Here is a 21,652-nt window from a genome sequence, read left to right on the forward strand (position 1 = left end):
TTTCTTCCTCACACTTACATGCAAGTGTGCTCTCCAATTAGCTACCTTCCAAGATAAAATGGGCAATAAAAGCCTGCTTCATTTCAGTAACCTCAAGATATTTAAAGTCTAAGAATTATGTATATATATTTTGGCAAGGAGCTTTGGCAAGTTTTAAATACCTTAGAAACTTAGAAATATGCATTTTCACAGGGAATTTTCATTAAAAAGTCACTCTAAACTCAGGTTTACCTGGTGGAACTTCTTTATATCTGCCTTATTATTCCTCAACTGTAAAAAAAAAAATTATTTGTTCTATTGTGGGAATCAAACCTGACTTTAGGATTAAAGATGCAACATTAACTGTGAAGTTTACCCTGAGGCTCCCTCTCGATAGAAACACACCAAACATAGATCTTCATGTGAAGGATTGATCACTGACTTACCAGCAGGCAACACATTTGCGTCTACCATCAGCCATTCTGAGCTGTCTGTGCCTAAACACTGTATTTAGATGCACTCGGACAGTTTTTCAGGAAAAGCAGACCACCAATGGATGTTTAACAGTAACGATTAGTTCTAGTTTTTTCTGTACATGTGAAATGGTGTCAACTGTGTACATTATATTGTGCTTAGAAAGTTATTTATGATACATTGTCTTTCTTAGTAGCATATTCTATACAGAGCACTGCTTCCTGATGATAGTCTGGGAGAAAATGAGCCTCTCCCTAAAGTCACCGTTTCTCCTTTGCCAAAACTTCTGGCTTCTCGTTTAAAATAGCCAGAGGTTTCAACCAGTTGAGCTTCTGCCACCTTCTTATTAAACTTTAATAAGCTAAGCGTTTTAAGCCACATAAAAATTTCATCAAGTGTTTCTCAACCCTTAGGAAAAGACGGAAGGAGGAAAAAAAGGTCAGATAGAACATGTCTTTCTGCTCTGGCAGCATCTGGAAAAGGCTGTGGAAGCCTGTATGCAGCCAGCTGCACTACAAGTGCTGGGGAGCCAGGAGGCCCTGGGCTGCACCAGATGGTGGGTGTGCCTTCACCTTCATCACACACGGGCCCCACACTGGGTGCTAATTAAAGTGCTACCGTCAAGCACCAGGCTCCTGGGACCAACTGTTTGCTCTTTTCCAAAAGTCCTTGGGATGTGCTATATTCACCCCACCATTACAGGGTTCTCGTGTTAGGAACACCATTTCAGAGCAACTCTTGATCATTTTACTTGCAGTGTTTCATAATGGCAACATATTTAAGAAGTGTCTTCATTTTAAGAAAATGAATAGGGCATGCCACATGTTAATACAGAGTTAATAACAGAAGGAACAGATAAAAGAGTTGAAAGAGGTTACTTGTCTCCGGGAAACAAGAATTAGGAAATGACTGGGCAAGGAACCAAGCCTTGTGGTGCTATTTATTTTTAAGAATCCTGTTCATACATTGTATTGGTGAAACATTTAAATTTACAAATGAAAGTTCCATCACTGAGGAAAGTGGGCTATTAAAAACCACTTCAGTGCTATGCCACAGTCCTCCAAGAAGCTCAAAAACTTCAGTTGACATCTATTTTCCCCAGACATCATCAGACAGGACTTCAATGATAAATACACAAATGTTGTCACTTGTTGGTGCTGGTATGACTCTTCCTCATTTCATCAAAACTGAATTTCACATCTATTCATTTTGTCAAAGACCGCACAAAACTGGTGCCTTCTATTTGAAGGCTGTAAATGTGATTTCACACATTAATAATCTTTTCTAGAACAGGCACATTTTAGATCAGCTAACACTTCCCACCTGCTAGTCCTTTATTGCCACCACCTATGTGCCCGCCCCAGTGTGGGACATGCTATGCGGACTGTCCATTCTGACAAGAGAAGCCCCTCCTGCCCAACCCTCCCTCCGGATCTGCTGACAAGCACATGAGTCTGAAAGGTGGACACCCTCCTCAGGGACTTGGAGACTGGAGGAATGCAGGGTGGAATGCCTGTACCCATCCTACTCTAGCCGCATCCCTTTTTCCATGGTGGCTTCAAAAGGGCCCAGCAGAAAGGTGATCTTTCCACCCTACCTTCTTGCAGAAGCAAGCTCCATGCACCGATCTAATTGACATCTATAGAATATCCTGCCCAACAACAGATTGTGCATTTTTGTCCAAATGCCCATATTATATTCACCAAGACAGATGACATGCTAGGTAATAAAACAAGCCTCAACACATCTAAAGGAACTGAAATCATACAGAGTATTTCTCTAATGATAATGGAACCAAAATAGAAATCAGGAATACTAAGATAACTGCAGAATCTCCAAACTCCTGGAAAGTGAACACATGTGTCAAAGAGGAAGTTTCAAAAGAAAAAATTACATAAAACTGAACAAAAATGAAAATACAGGATATCAAAGTATATGGGACACAGTTAACATAGTCCTAAGAAACTTAGAGCACTAAAGGCTTACGTCACAAAGAAGAAAGGTGTCAAATAGATAAATCTAAGTTCCCATCTTTAAAAATGAAATAAAAGGGGATGCCTGGGTGGCTCAGTGGTTGAGCATCTGCCTTTGGCTCGGGTCATGATCCTGGGGTTCTGGGATTGAGTTGTGCATCGGGCTCCCTGTGGGGAGCCCGCTTCTCCCTCTGCCTATGTCTCTGCCTCTCTCTGTGCGTGTCTCATGAATAAATAAATAAAATCTTAAAAAAAAAAAAAGAAATAAAAGAGGCACCTGGGTGGCTTAGTCTGTTACGCATCTGCCTTAAGCTCAGGTCATGATCTCAGGGTCCTGGGATCAAGCCCCATGTTGGGCTCCCCACACAGTGGGGAATCTGCTTCTCCCCCTCCTCTCTGCTTGTGTCCTCTCTCCTTATCTGTCACCATTTCTGTCTCTCTCGCAAATAAATAAATAAAATCTTTTAAAAAATGAAATAAAAATGGTTCTTCGAAAAATATCAGTAAAATGGAGAAGTTTCTAGCAAGACTGACAAAAATAAAAAAAAGATATAAATCATTAAAATCAGAAACAGGAATATCACCACAGACACTGTAGCATTACAAGAACAACTTAATGCTCATAGATTTGACATCTAAAAAACGAGCCAATTAAAAAAGTAAAAAATAAAAAAAACGAGCCAATTGCTCAGAAACCACAAATTACCAAATTCCATCTCTCTTACAAAATTAGACACAAAGGTCCTAAACAAAATTAACCAGCCAAATACAGCAATGTACAAAAAATTATATACCACAACAAACTGGGATTTATTACAGGCACGTGGGTCTGGTTCAACACTAGAAAAATCCATGACTGCAATCTACCATGGTGGGCAGCCCTGGTGGCCCAGCGGTTTAGTGCCGCCTTCAGCCCAGGGTGGGATCCTGGAGACCCGGGATCGAATCCCGCATCAGGCTCCCCTACTGGGAGGGGAAGCATGGAGCCTGCTTCTCCCTCTGCCTGTGTCTCTGCCTCTCTGTGTGTGTGTCTCTCATGAATAAATAAATAAAATATTTTTAAAAATCTACCATGGCAACAGGATAAAGAAGAAAACAAAAAATCATATGATCATGTCAACTGACACAAGAAACGTGACAAAATTGAACTAGAAACACAGAAGACCTTCCTTAAGTTGGTAAGAAACATCTACAAAACATGACAGCTAAAACATATTTAATGATGAAATTCTTTCCTCTAAGACCGGGTACCACCAAGGATGCCCACTCTCACCACTGAACTCTCATGCCCGCCCATTCAACACAGCACTGAAAATCTAGCCACTACAATTAAGGCAAAACAAACAAAACAAAAACAAGGGCAGTGAGACTGGAAAGAAGTTCCTATTTGCAGGTAACATGATTGTCTATACAGAAAATCCCAAGCAGTCTACAGAGAGTTTATCAAGACTGCAAAACAAAAAGTCAGCATACAATACTGAATCACATTTTGATCTACTAACAGTGGACATATGGAACTTGAAGAAACTAAAAACACATTTGCAGTCCATTTACATTATATTATCACTCACAGTCACAAATGTTGATGAAAGGAATGAAAAAGACCCAAATAAGTTGAAAAGTATTACAAGTTCATGGACTGGAAGATTCAACACAGTAAATATATCAGTTCTCCCCAAACTGATCTATAGTTTATTTATTTTTTAAAAGATTTTATTTATTCATAAGAAACACAGAGAGGCAGAGACAAAAGTATAGGGAGAGGCAAGCTCCATGCAGGGAGCCCAATGTGGGACTCAATCCCCAGACCCAAGAACACGGCCTGAGTTGAAGGCAGACGCTCGCTCAACTGCTGAGCCTTCCAGGCATCCCTGATCTATAGTTTAATGTGTTCATATAAAAATCCCAGCAGGGTTTTGTTTTTTTGTTTTTTGTTTTTTTTTTCTTTTTTGGTAGAGATACAGGCAAACTTATTCTAAAATTTACATGGAAAGACTCTAGGACCTAGAATAGATAAAAGAATCTTGAAACATAAGAATCAAATAGGAGGAATCACTCTACCCAATAGTGTGGTTACAGTCATCAAAGCAGTGAGGGATGGGCAGAGGGATAAAACCATACTTCAGTGGAATGGGACAGAAAACCCAGAAACAGAGCCATAGAAAAATGCCCAATGGGGGGGGCGGGGGGGGGGGGGGAGAAAAAGAAAGAAAAAGAAAAAAGAATCTTAACCCAAACATCTCATTTATACAAAAATTAACTCAAAATGGATCATGGACTTCAACATAAAAGATAGAAGTATATAACTTCCAGGAAAAAAAAAAGAGGTCTTTGGAATCTAGGGCTAGGCAAAAATGTTTTTAGAGTTGCAGCAAAAGTAAAGTTGAAAGACCTCATCAAAATTAAAAATGTTTGCTCTTCAAAGACCCTGTTAAGAGGTTGAAAAGACTAGATACAAACTGGGAAAAAATATTTGCAGACCACAATTCTGACAAAGGCTTGTATCTGGAATGTAACAACTCTTAAAACTCAATGATTAAAACAAACAAACAAACAAACAAACAAACAAGACCAAAAACGACCCAGGTAGGAAATGAGTAAAAGCCATGAAGGGCCATTTCACTAAGAGGATATACAGATGGCAAAAAAGCACATGAAAAGATGTTCCACATCAGCAGCCATGAGAGGAATGCAAATGAAAACCACAGAAGAGATGTGACTACACACCTAAAATATAAAAACATATTGACAATAACACATGCCATCAAGGATGCAGAGGAACTGGGTCAGGAATATGTATCTAGGGGATCCCTGGGTGGCGCAGCGGTTTGGCGCCTGCCTTTGGCCCAGGGCGCGATCCTGGAGACCTGGGATCGAATCCCACATCGGGCTCCCGGTGCTTGGAGCCTGCTTCTCCCTCTGCCTGTGTCTCTGCCTCTCTCTCTCTGTGACTATCATAAATAAAAATTAAAAAAAAAAAAGAAATCTCTAAGAGATTTCATTAAAAAAAAAAAGGAATATGTATCTAATGCAAATGTGGAATACTACAGCCACTTGGGGAAAAGGTATGGCAGTTTCTTACAGACTTTTATATATGCTTACCATAATAATAGAAATATCTATTTCATTCTTGAACTTTTACCAAAGGCAAATGCAAACTCATGTTAACACAAACACACAAACATCTTTAACAAATGTTCATAGCCACTTTAAAACAGCCAAAACATTGAAACAATCTGGTTTACAAAACTGTGGAACCACCAAGCTACAGAATTCTACTCAGCACTAAAAACGAATGAGCTACCAATACATACAACTTGGAAGGCTCTCGAGGGAGTTGTGTTAGGCGAAGACACCCAAACTCTAAAGGTGAAGTACTATACAATTCCATTTCAACAGCTTTCCTGAAATGACAGACCTGTAGAGTGGGGAACAGATCAGTGGTGTCGGGAGCTAGGCAGGCGGTAGGAGGAAGGTGCCTAGGACAGAAGAACAGTACAAAGGATCCTGGTGGGGAACTGCTCTGTGTCTTGACTGTGGTGACCTAACACTGTATAGAACTACACACATGCATGCACAAGTACAGATCAAACTGGAGAAACCTGAAAAAGATCAGTAGCTTGTATCCATGTCAATATCCTGCTTGTAATATATACTCTAGTTAAGTAAGGCTTTACCCCTGGTGGAAAATGCATAAAGGGGATCTGGGATCTCCCTGTTATTTCTTACAAATGCACATGAATGTACAATTATCTCAAAATAAAAAGTTTAACAAATGTAAAGGGCTGGTATTCCTGAAAAGATGCATATAACCTGGATCTAAGAGTGAAGGAACACTGGATATCAGACAAACTCAATACAAAACTATTAGTTTGGATTCTTCAAAAATGTCCACGCCATGAAACAGATTAAAAGACACATGACAGGGGTACCTGGCTAGCTCAATGCCCAATGAGGGGTTTGAACTGATGACCCTGACACCAAGACCTGCAAGCTCTCCCAACTGAGCCAGCCAAGGTGCCCCTATTATTAAGACAATTTTACAAAACTTAGGAAAGGTCTATAGATCAGTTATTGTTATCAGTATTTTGAAAATCATACTGTGATTATGTAAGAAATATTATTCTGTTGCTTTTTAAAAATACACAATAAGGTATTTAAAGGGGCATATCACAAATTTACTCTCAAATGGTTAAAAAAAGTATATATACATAGAAAAGTTAACAGTTGAAGAATCTAGGTAAGGAAATACTTTATACTATTCTCACAGCTTCTCTAGAAAATTATAAATAATAAAAATTGTCATAAAAATTTAAAGGTATACAGAATACTGCACAGAGTGTGGCACATAAATGTGCAATAAACTACAGTTTTCAGATATTTTATACCTTTTATCAGATGAAGAAACAGGTTAAGAAATGCAATAAACAGTCTAAGAAAGACTATGGCAAACTGGTGATAAGGTCAGGATTTGAACTTAGATCTGTTCCACAGCAGCATCTGTGCTTTCACTAGAATGAGGAAGGCTGAAAATTTTGACTCTCCCACAAGGGTCTTGATGTACTCTGTTTATAAGGAGAGGATGGCATTGCCTAAAGACTGGCTTCAAGCCACTCTCTAAGCAGTTCCCTTGCTAGTTTCCTACCAGAGAAACCTTGGACTGGGACTGGGACCTCACAGCTTCAACCCTGCCCCCCAGGTGCACTTTGTCTAGAGCATGTCAAACAAACTGATAAGATCACCGCCTGCAGGCCCTCCACTATAGGGCAGCACACTGTCTTGTCTTTCCTTGGTCTTTATTCACTGATGTGAAATCCACTGAACATTCAGTCTGTGCTCACCAATGGAAGTTCTAGGACAACCAGATACCTTTCTCCTACAGGTCCTCCTCCACCTCACCATCACCCCATGGCCAGGCTTAAACAGGGTAGGTGGTTTTTAATTGAATTATTTTTTCTGAAGAGATAATACACATGGGACAAAAGTACTTGAAGTTTCCCTCCCTCCACTTCCCAGCTCCCCTCCCCACGGACAACGAATGCTTCAGCTCAAAAATGCAACTCCATGATATTTATCCAAGGTACTAGCATTAGCTAGATCGTACTGTGATACTAAGCTGACCATTTACCTCGGATATTCCCAAGTGATCACTGTAAATTTAAATTCTAAGTTTAGGCATTTAAAAAAATCCTGAAAATAACATGAATAAGTAGGTTTTCAACCTACTGACATGACTGAGGGTCACCACTTTCTTCTTCTTCTTCTTTTTTTTTTTTAAGATTTTATTTATTTATTCATGTGAGACACGGGGTGGGGGTGGGGGTGGGCAGAGATACAGGCAGAGGGAGAAGCTGTCTCCATGCAGAGAGCCTGACATGGGACTCAATCCCAGGTCTCCGGGATCACGCCCTGGACTGAAGGCGTTGCTAAACCGCTGAGCCACCCAGGCTGCCCCACCACTTTCTTCTTAAGTGAAAAACTGCATTATTTATGACAACAGACATCTCCGAATTATGGTTGGTAAGCATGGATCATTAGAGAGTGCTAGGAACTCACCTGGTTCCTGTCGCGTGCGTTCGTGTACCTGATCTTCTGAATGAAGTAGAATATGAGCCACGCAGAAGAAATAATCATCAGAACAATAAAGGATATTGACACGAAGACTAGAGAGCCACGGCTGAAGTTCTTTGGCGGCATTCGTGTTCCAACAGCTATTGTCATTTGTACAGAGATGTTTTTCTCCAGATAACTCAAAATATCCTTACCCCTCAATTCTGTAATCATGACAGCAATAATATCTCCAGTGCCTGTAATGTAAAATAAACACAGACACTCAAGTGACCTTTAAAATTTATAGGAACATCAAACATATAAAAATGCTACTTAGAAAAACTGCTACAAGTTTTGCTAATGGCATGGGTCTGCAGATTCGACTTTTCAATGCGATGAATTTGCAGTTGGGTATGCTGGCACCAAGTAGAAACAAGAATCTGTAGTATATTACTTAAGACACAGACAAAGTGTAAAAGGATTGCAGTGGCAAGAGCCATATAACTAGGCATACAACTAAATTTAAAAAATTGATTATTGTATCAGCCAAATGTGGCAACAGATAGTATAAAACACATTATACAACAACATAATGTGATAAAATAATGGCAGGTCTTTTGTAAAACCTTTTCCATCTTGAAATGCTCCTTAGAAAGTCTCAACTCTTTAAGAAAAGGAGAACAGCGCTAGTATTTATAGAACAAAAAAAATAGTTCAAAAAGCACTAGTATTTATAGTACAAAAATTGGTACTTTTGGTACTACTCGTTTTTAGAAATATTTATGGAGCACCTATTGTGTATATAGAACTAGTATAGGGAAGAGAAAAAAGTATAGGATATGCAGTTTTATAATATCACTGATGTGACACAAACCTGGTAACAGAGCTGCAAAAGCCAAATGCCTGCCGGTAGTAACCTTTTTTTTTTTTTTTTTTTTTTGGTAACCTCTGTTAATAACAGTGGAGACTAAGTTTGGTCTTCTGTCTAGACCTGATGAGAGGAAGGTTCCTTTCTTGTTTACTCCAGAACCCTTCCGGATATTCAACCCTCCCTGAGACAAATCCAAGCTTCCACACTCTGGGCTAGCTGGGCATCAAAACCCTTCCAGCTTCTAATAGCTGTCCAGACATTCTGCCACAGCCACAAACTATTTAATATTTAAGGTAATTATCAGGATGTTAATGCTCCTTGAGTCATCTACTACTTTCACTTATGTGATTTCCAAGAGGAGTAATACAGTCAAGGCAAGTTACTCTATGTTCTGTGGAGCACAAAATTACTATTCCTTTCCTCCTCCACAAAGGGAAGTCATTTTCCATTTCCTTTCCAGGAAAAAGGGCAGCTGTCTTACTCCAATCAAGTTGCCAACGATCCTCCTTTCTAAGCTGAGGCTGGTGGCAACGTGCAACTTCTAGCACACTTCAAAGCAAAGACTAATAAGACTCTGCGGGTTGGAGGAAGGAGAATAAACATTTTATTTCAGGAAAGAGAAAATTAAAACTATTTATTCAAATTTGAATAAGGTCTGCACATTAATGTAAACCCCAAAGCCAAACAAACAAACACCCACAACCTGCCTTTTCAAAGGCTTTTTCAATGAGTAATACTACTAAGGATCTGGTTTACATGTTTACATATTTAACTAAAAAGAACCACCCTTGTTCTCCCATGCAGTCAAAAGGCCTCAGGCAACTGAAAAGAAATTTAATAATTAAAAGTTTCATGAAGCATTTAACCCAATGGAACATACACCTTTTATATTACCTTATTCAAAATTGTCCCAGACATTTTATCAGAACAGATTAAAAAAAAAATCCCAAAAACAAAAAGAAAACTGCAAAATTAAAGCAAGCAACAAAATTAACATCTTGTTTACCTTTCTGAAGTAAAAGTTCTGGTCAGTAAGTTACAGAAAATCATAAAACAATGCAAAACCATTTAAAATTTGCCATTCAGAAATCTTAGGTCTGTGCTTTTAAAATGCTGTTCAACAGGCAGTGGTGTGCGGTGTCAGGTACCAGGCACGGCTATAAAGTAACTGAGACGGATCCCACAACCGACACATGACAATCAGTCTCATTGCTTTATAATCGCATCAGGTACAAAGAGTTTTAGAAACCAGTTCTGAGGCTTCCTCTTGAAGACTCAAGCTGGAAGAGGAGCAGGGCAAGCTGCACAGGTAGCCAGGGGAAACCGATGCACACAATATCACTTGTTCAAAGAACATTAAGTGAATACCACCTAATTTCAACTGGAAAGCTGTTTGGGAAAAGAAGCATTTAATTATTTCAACCATCCACTCAATGGTATTTATTGAGCACGTACTATGATCAAAGATGATCTAATGTTCACTTTTTAATTATTTTCTAAAATTTTTTAAAAATTTTATTTATGATAGTCACACACACACACACACACAGAGAGAGAGAGAGAGAGAGGCAGAGACACAGGCAAAGGGAAAAGCAGGCTCCATGCACTGGGAGCCCGACGTGGGATTCGATTCCGGGTCTCCAGGATCGCGCCCTGGGCCAAAGGCAGGTGCCAAACCGCTGCGCCACCCAGGGATCCCCACCTTTTTTTGTTTTTAAAGATTTCATTTTTCAGTAAGTGCTACATACCCAGTGTGGGGCTCGAACTCATAACCCCGAGATTAAGAGTCACCTGCTCTACCGACTGAGCCAGCCAGGCACCCCTTACTCTAATGTTCACTTTTGAAAGTCAGAAAATTTACCTGCTGTGAAATAAGAGAAAACAGATATTATTGGTCTGCCCCGGTTCCTAGCACAAAGCCCCTAAAAACCCTCGGCAATTTCCTAAGTGGTAAGAGCATTAGAAGCATCTTTTGTTCTGATATCTGGTCTTGGATCCTGACACTGAGCTCCCAAATAATCCCTCGAACTTCCTGGGTGACAGGAGAGTCTTCTGTTCTAATGAGGTGACTCTTGATGGGCCATGAGGAAAAGTCTAGAACTTTAAGCCCATCCACTCCATTCTCTGGGGAAGGGAGAGGAGTTGGACATTGAGTTAATAGGATCATGTCTATGTGATGAATTCTCCATAAAAACCTATAAGAGTGGGGTCTGGAGAACTTATGTGTTGGTGAACACATGCAGGTGCTGGGACGGTAGCAAGCCAGAGAGCCTCTTTGCACATATCTTACCCCATGCATCTTCGGCTGGCCATTCACCTGTATACTTTATTATAACCTTTATAACAAACCAGTAAATGTGTTTCCTTGAGTTCTGTGAGCCATTCTAACAATGTTTTGGACACTATGAGGGGGTTGTGGGAACCTTGACTGGCTGCTCAGTCAGAAGTACAGGTGACAACCTGGGACTTTTGGTTGGCTTTGAAGTGGAGTGGGGAGGAGGCAGCCTCCTGGGACTGAGCCATTAGCTTGTGGGATCTGATGTGAACTCCAGGTAGACAGGGTTGGAATTCAACTAAATTCTAGGACACTCAGCTGGTATGGCTGAGAATGGCTTCATATAGGGGAAAGGCCCACATATGGTGGGCCTTGGTGACCAGAAGTATCACAGAAGCATTGTGTGTGAATAGTACAGGAGACACACACGAGGGTTTTTTCCTCTTTATACTTGTTCTCGATTATGTGAAAACTGCATTTACCCTCAAAAAGCAAAGGAGAATCCAAATACAATTCAATTAGAAAAAAAGGCTAAACAAAGTAATCAATAAAAGGTACATCCATTTTTAAAGAAAGAGCAAAGGAGAATTTTTTTTTTTTTTAAGTAGGCTCCATGCTGAGCATGGAAACCAACATGGTGCTTGAACTCACAACCCTGAGGTCCTGACCTGGGCTGAGAACAAGAGTCAGATGCTCAACAGACTGAGCTAGCCAGGCGCCCTGAGCCAAAGGAGAAGCGTGAAGGGGTTGGAGAGAGGAGCCCATGCAGGTAGCCTCAGCAGGCTGGTGCAGAGGAGGAGACTGCCAGCAGGACAGGAAAGGAGGCTCAAGCACTGCTCTTCAAGCAGAATGAAGAAGGTTGTCAGAATACTACTCAAGCCACTAGGTTTTTAACCGTTTCTGCCTGCAAATCAGTTAGAGAATCTGATGACAGGAGAGCCTTCCTACAAGAAAAGTTGTAATTCTGCTAATTTCAGGGGATGTTCATGGCTCTCCTCACTCCCCACTCCTAAAGCTGATCTGGGCTCACAGACCCTGATTTAAGGATGCCCCTGCCACTTGACTTTTAAAGATCTGAGAAGCCCTGGCCCCGCTTCTGGGGGTGAAGGGTTGGGGGACAGTAATGCCAGAGAAAGTACAAGCTTCAGGATAAAAGCAGGGTTAGGTCAGGTAGTGACCGGTAAGAATTAAAGACTTATTAGACTATCATGATGTAAACACTCAAGGAGAGATGACAAATATTTGGAGCATCCACCACCACCAACCTGAATCCTAACCCTTGGCCAACACTGCTAATAAGTCAGACATGGCCTCAGAATCTCACACATTTCAACATGCCCAGCAGCCAGGATTAATTTATCAGAGATGACAAATAAATAAAAATCTACTACAATCCCTACTTTCACTTATTTTCTTAAAACTTTCTCCACTTCTCTTTAACATGAATCTGTTTCCACCGCTTGAATCTGGCTACTTTATTCAACAATTCTGTTCTCCTCTCCCACCTCTGCCTTTCTTTAAAAAATTCCTTTTTCTTTTGAGAATTTCCAAACCCCCAAAACAGTTTCAAGTTATGTCATTTCCTCCGTAAATACTTCATCATTATCACCTAATCACAAGGACACAATTCATGTATCACATTCAGGAAACTGAAATCTGATACAGAACTGTTGTAACAGAATTCTAGAACTCCCTCTCATGAATCCTCCCGACCACCACGGGAAGCATGCAGGCACCTGCTGACCAACATAGGCCTCCCGGCTTTCACAAGGACAAGTACTTTAGCTCAGCGAGTCCTCCCAGCAAGGAGGTGTTAGAGACCCAGCCCTGACCAATACTCACCTTTTTCCTGGCTCCTGAGGTGGAATCTCAGGGCAAGCCCTGTGCAGCTGGGCAGTGGATACTTTTACCCTAGAGAGGCAGATCCAGGAAGAAAACAAATAAGCTGTCTGAGGCACCAGGCCACAAGTGGAGAGAGGTGCTTTTACTGTATGCTGCTTTACCTTTTTACTGTAAGCTTACCATCCTTTTTTTTTTTTTTAAAGAAAACAACATCTCTGTACAAAATCCCATTTTGCAGAGGTTTTAGTCCTTAACAGATGAAGGTGTTCGTTAAGTTCAAATCACCTGCCCAAGTTTTAGAGGATTTTCAAGCTCTTAGATGATCTTAGTAAATCTCCCATAAAAAAAGTTCAGGGAGATGCTGTATTCCCACATTAAGCATCTGTGGCGATATTTTCATAACTTCTGGTAGGTTACTATCAATGGTGTCAGATTTATTCCTATAGAATTCAATGGTCTATTTTTATATGTAAAACAGAATACTACAAACTTTAGATGAAAGAATTAAAATTGCTTTCAAATTCTAGAATGGCTGCTGTGGGGGGGGGGGGGGGGGACAGGTGGGTAGTACCCAGGGATTTTTTTTTTCCCCCACGGATTTTTTGTAACTCTCCATCAGGCTGTACAGATGAGCTGCACCCTGAGTGGCTGGGCCTCAGTGAGTCTGCTCTTGAATGGCCTGAGGCCCTCTCTCGAGTCTCCCTCCTGTGGCCTCCAGTCCTCCTCAAATGTCTGTCTGTAACACTCTCCCTTCTGCAAATCCAGTACTCACTCTTATCTTCTTTGACCCCCTTAAATTACTCAAGGGGGAAAAGAAAAGATATGCTATGTTCTTTTATGAAATGAGTACAGCTTTAATTCTGACAGATGTAGATGACAGGTTGTATCAACTACAACCTCCTGCTGAGACCTGTCAGTGTTTTTCTAAAACCTAATTTGTCATCTCACTCTGTTCAAAGCCTCTGATATCTGAGACAACATGAATGGGCCCAGAGGGTGGTATGCTAAGTGAAATCAGTCAGGCAGAGAGAGACAAATGCCACATGATTTCACTCATATGTGGAATTTAAAAAAACAAATGAGCAAACACACACTAGACTCTTAAATACAAAGGGGTGGAGGTGGGATGGGTGAAATAGGTGAAGGGGATTGAGCTGTACAAGTTCCCAGTGATAAAATAAGGGAAGTCACAGAGATGAGAAGTATGGCATACATAGGGAACACACCTAGAACGCTGTAGTAACTCTGTGTGGTGATAGATGACAACTATACTTGTGGTGAGCATAGAGTCATGTATAGAATTGTCGGATCATCATGTTGTACACCCAAAACTAAGATAAGGCTGTATGTCAACCATACTTCAACATCAAATTTTAAAAAAAGAAAAAAAGAAAGAAAGAAAAAGCCTTCATCCCTTAGGTCAATGAAATAAAGTCCAAATTTCTTAACCTGACGTTTCAAAGCATTTTGGGAGCAAAATGGGCCTAAAGGTAACAGTCATGTGACAGGAGACACTCTTCACTGCCCAAATGAAGCTGTTGGTCACACTGACTGAAACAGTGGCTCATCCAGTCCAACTGGAATGGAAGCATGACGCCTGGAGGAGGAGACCTGGAAGATAATGGATCGAGAGCTCAAGGACCTGGAAGCTTCAACAAAAACAAAAGTCAGGAGATCTCGGAGAGGAAAGCAAGGGAGGAAGCAATGGTCAGAGACCAGGACACTGGACATGAGACCAGAGATGCACTGAATCTGGGAAGATACCTGAGCATGGTTTTGTTTGTTTGTTTGTTTTTAATTTTTATTTATTTATGATAGTCACACAGAGAGAGAGAGAGAGAGAGAGAGAGAGAGAGGCAGAGACATAGGCAGAGGGAGAAGCAGGCTCCATGCACTGGGAGCCCGACGTGGGATTCGATCCTGGGTCTCCAGGATCGCGCCCTGGGCCAAAGGCAGGCGCTAAACCTCTGCGCCACCCAGGGTTCCCTGAGCATGGGTTTTAGGTGGATCCTGAGGCTGGCTAGGATAATGCAGGGCTGCGTGTAGGTAAGTGAGCCAGGAGTCCAGGCCTCCAATGAGCATGGGGAAGTGATAGGCAGGGAGGTGTGTGTATGTAGCACAAGAATGAAGCTGCTGTACTGAATCAAGAAAACACTAGCACCATGGCATCCAGCTGCATCCCCAGTCGGCACATTGCTGATCAGCTTGTAAGAGTGCTGAAGGTGAACCTCCATGTCCTGCCCAAGGCATACATTCGGGTGAGCCACAGAGACTCCCAAGTCATGTGATGATTCCTGAGCTACTCAAAAGTGGGCAGAGAGGGAGGGAGGGGGACACCCAGAGAGACCATACCAGTCAGCAGAGACCACACAATATTTCAGCTAAGAGAGTTCTTGGGGGTCATCCTGAACACAATACAAATAACTTCCTTACCATTTTTAGGCAGCTAAGAATTAGGAAGGTCTTCCTTAGAATAAAAATCTTGATTTCTTTTTTTTTAATTTAATTTATTTATTCATGATAGACAGAGAGAGAGAGAGAGAGAGAGAGAGAGACAGGCAGAGGGAGAAGCAGGCACCATGCAGGGAGCCCGATGCGGGACTCGATCCTGGGACCCCAGGATCGCGCCCTGGGCCAAAGGCAGGCGCTAAACAGCTGAGCCACCCAGGGTCCTAAAAATCTTGATTTCTAAATGCCCATTCATAGCTCTTTGTTCTCTTCACTCAAGAAGCACCACCTAATATATAAACTATATTTCTTTTATCGATGGTGCACAATAACACAGGCATCAGGTGCATCATTACTTTCATGTATCATGAAAGAAACAGTCAGATGTCGTCAAATATGAGAAACATCCTGACTTCAAGCTGTAGGTCCCAGAATGGAGGAAAATCCTTCTTCTATGCAATAGTCCTTTGTTAAGATAGTCAAAGACATCTTCTCTGTACTCCACCTGGACTTTTCTTCACGTTCACTACTCCCAGAGCCCCAAATCATTCATTTAAAAATACCTTTAAAGAACCTAACACAGAAAAGCTGAAGTATTACATAAAAACCTCTTTTCCCCAAACCACTGAAGACTAAGTTACTGGCACAATGTGTCATCCCCTCCAAACATTTAATGTGTATTCTCCTACAAACACACACCATTTATAAACGGAGTACAGACTCTCAACCTGGGAAATGAACACTGATGCATTACTACTGCCTCATCTGAGACCATCCAAGTGTTCCCAGCCAGCCAACAATATCCCTCAGGGCAGATCCGGATCAGAGCCATGTGCGCTGCCCTCAGTCGTCATGCCTCCAGTCTCTGCCAGTCTGGATGTCCATGGCCTTGACACTTAGAAGATTACATACAGCCTGGTTACTGCATAGAATGCCCCTCCTTCCGGATTTCTCTGGTGTTTCCTCGGGGCTAGATTTAGGTCATGCACTTCTGGCAGCAACACCCAAAGAAAGGATGCTGTGCTGTTTCACTGCATGCTAATGGGTGGCGCATAGTCAGGATACATCCCAGTGCTGAGGAAGCTCATTCTGATCATGTGGTTTGTAAAAGGGATGTTCTGCAGCCATCTCCACTGCCAAGTCACTCTTTCCCCTTTGTCATTAGCACGTATTCTATGGGGGAGGTACTCTGAGACTTGGCAAATACTTCATTCCTCATCAAAATTTCAACATATTCTTTTACTTTTTAGATTACTATGAACTCATGTTTCCTGTATTATTTAATGGGCTAATGAAATCATTACTGTCATTATTCATTTTCATGCTCAAATTCCAAATGGTAAAACAGGGGTTACAGATTTTTTCAATCCTGTTCTTTTGTGGATATCAGTTTTTCAATGTCTTTATTTTTAAAATATATTTTATTTATTTGAGAGAGAGAGAGAGTATGTGAACACACACACACACACACACACACACACACACACACACACGTGGCAGGCAGAGGGAGAGTTTGAGGGAGAAGCAGGCTCCCCGCTGAGCAAGCAGCTTAGTGAAGGACTTGATCCTTGGACCCTGAGATCCTGACCTGAGCCAAAGGCAGCTGCTTAACTGACTGAGCCACTCAGGCGCCCTTCAACGTCTTTATTAAAATAAAATTCTAAAAATGAATACAACACATCCAATATCAAGAGCAGCATGAAGCTAACCTCTCCCTATATCTGAATATTATGTTCACGAGATACAGCCCATGCTTTCAATATATTTTTTTGGCAACCATGGGACACATTAGTGCATGCAGGGCTTACAGGATAGAAGGTTCCCAGGGATCCTCTGCCTGACCTGTTACTTAAGCCAAGTCTCCACAACTCCTGTTATTTTTTGAACCCATCTGCAGGTTAACTTAACGAATAGCTTCTTTTTATTGTTCTATGTATTCCAAGATCTACCTAGTTTCATGTCATTTTCAAGTTAAGATGCTTACATTTATGTTTCCTTATAAATTTTTGATAGAAACATTTTAAACGGAGGAAGGAGGCATTCTGCCCAGAGAAGATATGCACCAAGCACCAGTGCTCTTAAAGCCTGCAGACCTGTTCTTTACATCTAAGAATCTGGATGTCTGAGAGCTCATTGAATTCACTGAGAAAATGGACGGTGGGTGGTGGGAGCCAGGTTTCTCCCAGTTGGAGTGGGAGTTTACAGGCAAGCAAGCGGAGGAGGCTAGAACAATCCATGTGGTCATGGATTAGAGTTGGAGGCATGGGTATGGACTTACTCTTAGCTTAATACAGATACAGAGAACTACATACAGAAGTATTTCTGGATACATGTGGTATACACACATGTATTCCCTTGCTCTGTCAGCTGGGAGGGCCCAGGGGAAACAATACTGCAATAGTAACAAGCACATCTAACACCCAGAGCTTGGTTTCTAATGCCATTTTCTCATCAACAGAAACCAGGGTTCCTGGGAGAAAATGGCTGATTCTAGGACCGAGACAGGAAGTACATACAAGATGAGCCTGGAGTATCTCATAGCACCACAAAGGAAGAAAGTGCTCAAAAACAAAAAATCAATGTCCTTGGTAATGGGTGCATGTCAAGGGACAGAGGAGCCAAGTGAAAGCGCTCCCAATTGCCAAGGATGGAATAGTCTGAGCAACAAAAAAAAAACCAAGTAGTACGGTATTATAACAGAGTATAAAATAAATATCCACAAGTCCATACTGATATAAATAAATGACTGAATAAATTAGTAAGTGGAGAAAACCCAAATCATCCATACAAAGTAATTCCAAATAAGTAATACTCTTCATATGTGGTCTGTGCACAGTGACTTCCTTCTAAAGATTACTGTATGGAAGAGAAACAAGCTTTGCAGGGGAGAAGCCTGAAAAACACTCAACAATCAGCCAGGTGATCAAGGTCTACAACAACAGTCAACCTGTTGTTGATAGTACATGTAGTACATGTTGATAGTATGTATCCTGGATAATATACTGAAAGTGATGCTGCACTCCTGTGATCTTCCTCTCAAAGTACCTGTGATCTTCCTCTTAAAGTCCCATAACCTTAGTCTAATAATTAGAAAGGCATCAAATTCCAGTTGAAGGACATTGTACAGAATATCTGACCAGTAGGCCTCAAAAATGTCAAAAACAAGGGAAGTCTATGAAACTCTCACAGCCAGAGACAAAGGAGACCCAATGACACCCCCTCCCAGATGGGATACTGGCAAAGAAAAAGGATATTACGTAAAAACTAAGGAAGTCTTTAATGACAATGTATGTAGGCTGATTTGGTCATTAATTATCACACGTGTAACATACTAATGTACGATGTCAGTAAGGGAAACCAGCAGCATTCTTTGTACTGTCTTTGCAATTTTTCTGTAAAGCTATTCTAAAAAAATACAATTTACCTAAAAAAAAAGACATTACATAAAAGAGAACACTCTTTCATTAGGAAGAATGGAGGCTAGAAAACAAAATAATAATACTTTTTAAAGTGCTGAAAGCCAAGTGCCATCAGCTCAGAAATTTGTGTCTATGTCCTTGAAAAATGACAGCAGAAAAAGACATTTTCAGAATAAGTAAGTGAGTGATGAGAGAACTCGTGATAAAGTTGACCTACGTTGACAGGGAAAGGACGGCAGGTGAGACATAGAAATAGCAGGAGGACCTAAGAGCCCTGGAAGCACTACTCTGTGGGTAAACATACAAGTTCCCCTGCCTTTCCTTTATCATTCTCCCATTCCTCCTCTACAGGTACCAGAGACCTGGAAGGTGACAGTGGGTCTCAATGCGGGGGCAGAAAAAGCCTCTCGGGGCGTGCTGATCAAAAACTTTGGGGAAGGACTATTTGCTGCTACACACATGGAGAGCTGTCATTGGCATTTCGTAGGCACAGGCTGGGGAGGCTGGATGTTATGTAATGCAGACGACAGTCCTGCAGAACAAAGGATTCTTCTGCCTCAAATATCTCTTACCCCTGCTTCATTCTGACAAACACAAAGTGCAGAGCGCCCTGTGGCATGCCACTGGCCAGGCCAAGGCACCTGCCCTGGCAGCTCTGCCTGTGTGGCCCACTCCGGGAGGGCTCCAGCACATCCTGACCACCAGCAAGGGGACAGCCATCAGGTAAAACCATGTCTCTCATCCTGTAAACAACGGACTTGGTTTCAAAGCCAGTATTCTACACCTCTGCTGATACTTTACATTCTTTTGGCTTCCTCCTCTCTTCGGCTGTTGGTGAGGAAAGATAAGCACCCGGAAGATATGGCAAACCAAGTGAGGAGCTGAAGCCACCCTCTCAGGAGCCAGAGCCTGCAAGGTAGGAGTTGGACAGGAAAGAGAGGGGACAAACTGTCTCAGGCCTCTGGCAGATGGATAGGCTCTTCACTTACACTTCAATTAAGATTCAGACACACAGAGGAAAACCTTTTGGAGTGGTTTTTGAACAGAACCATCAGCAGTGATTTTTTATAAGCAACTTTTATTTTTAAAAAGCTATGGCTTAAATGTTTTTTTTCCAGTTTTTAATTGCAGTAAACATATGATGTTATATTAATTTCAGGTAGGAACTGAAGAATTCCATACAACACCCAGTGCTCATCATAAGTGCTCTCTTTAACCCCATCCCCTACTCCCTGCGCCCCCCACCCCCAGCCCCGGTCCCATGACCATCAACGTGTTCTCTGTAGTTAAGAGTTTGTTTCTTGGTTTGTCTCTTCCTCCCCCCTTTGCTCATTTGTTTCTTAAATTCCACATATGAGTGGAAATCACTTGGTATTTGTCTTTTTCTGATTCACTTTCACTTAGCATCATACTCTCTGCTTGATCCATGTCATTGCAAATGGCAAGATTTCATTCTTTTTAATGATTAATATTCCATTGTATGTATATACCAACTCTTCTTTATCCATTCATTAGCCGACGGACACTTAGGCTGTTCCCATATAGTGGGTATTATAAATAGCCCTGCTATAAACAAAGCGGCATGTATCCCTTAGAATTAGTGTTCTTACATTCTTTGGGTAAACACCCAGTAGTGTGACTGTGGGATCATAAGGTAGCTCTATTTTTAAGTTTTTGAGGAACTCCCTTACTGTTTTCCAGACTAGCTGCACCAGTTTACATTCCCACTAACCATGTAGGAGGGTTCCCCTTTCTCCGTCCGTATCCTCACAAACACCTGTTGTTTCTTAAGTTGTCATGTTTAGCCATTCTAACAGGTGTGAGGTGATGCCTTATAGTTTTGATTTGCATGTCCTGATGATGAATGATGTTGAGCATCTTTTCATGTATCTGTTAGCCATCTGTATGTAGGTCTTTTCTAGAGAAATGGCTATTAATGTCTTTTGTTCATTTTTAAATTAGATTATTTGGTTTTCAGGTGTTGAGTTTTATGAGTCCTTTACATATTTTGGATACTGGCTCTTTATCTGATAATGTCATTTGCAAACATGTTCTCCCACTAAGTAGGTTGCCTTTTAGTTTTCTCTATTGTCTCTGCTACTGTACAGAAGCTTTTTATTTTGATGAAGTCCCAATAGTTTATTTTTCTTTTGTTTCCCTTGCCTCAGGAGACCTACCTAGAAAAAAGTTGCTACAGCCAATGTTAAAGAAGTTACTGCCTGTATCCTCTTCTAGGATTTTTAGGGTTTCAGGTCTCACATTTAGGTCTTCTGTATCTACTCTGAATTTATTTTTGTGTATGGTATAGGAGAGTGGTCCAGTTTTCCCAATACCAATTGTTTTTTTTTTTTTTTAATTTTTATTTTATTTATTTATGATAGTCACACAGAGAGAGAGAGAGAGGCAGAGACACAGGCAGAGGGAGAAGCAGGCTCCATACACCGGGAGCCCGACGTGGGATTCGATCCCGGGTCTCCAGGATCGCGCCCCGAGCCAAAGGCAAGCGCCAAACCGCTGCGCCACCCAGGGATCCCCCAATACCAATTGTTGAAGAGACTTTTCCCATTGGGTAGTCTTCTGTTTTGTCAGATTAATTGATCATATAGTTGTGGGTTTATTTCTGGGTTTCCTATTCTGTTCCATTAAGTGTTTCAGTTTTAGATTTTTTTTGATAATTCTGAATTTTCTTAAAAGTGTATGGATCATGTGGATGTCCAATTTTCCCAGCACCATTTATTGAAGAGACTGTCTTTCTTCCAATCGATAGTCTTTCCTCCTTTATCGAATATTAGTTGACCATAAAGTTGAGGGTCCACTTCTG

The 21,652-nt window shown here is 41.3% G+C and overlaps 1 protein-coding gene across 3 annotated transcripts in view; it reads right to left on the bottom strand.

Annotated features, from left to right (window-relative positions):
* RNF130 (ring finger protein 130) overlaps positions 1-21,652 on the bottom strand; it is a 143,791-nt gene that overhangs the window by 75,318 nt on the left and 46,821 nt on the right. For all 3 annotated transcript variants that reach the window (XM_072731883.1, XM_072731884.1, XM_072731882.1), the window contains exon 3: positions 7,983-8,233. In XM_072731883.1, the coding sequence (XP_072587984.1) occupies positions 7,983-8,233 (251 nt within the window). The remainder of the gene's footprint in view (positions 1-7,982; positions 8,234-21,652) is intronic.

This window comes from Vulpes vulpes, chromosome 12 (genome assembly GCF_048418805.1).
Source record: "Vulpes vulpes isolate BD-2025 chromosome 12, VulVul3, whole genome shotgun sequence".
Taxonomy (NCBI): Eukaryota; Metazoa; Chordata; class Mammalia; order Carnivora; family Canidae; genus Vulpes; species Vulpes vulpes.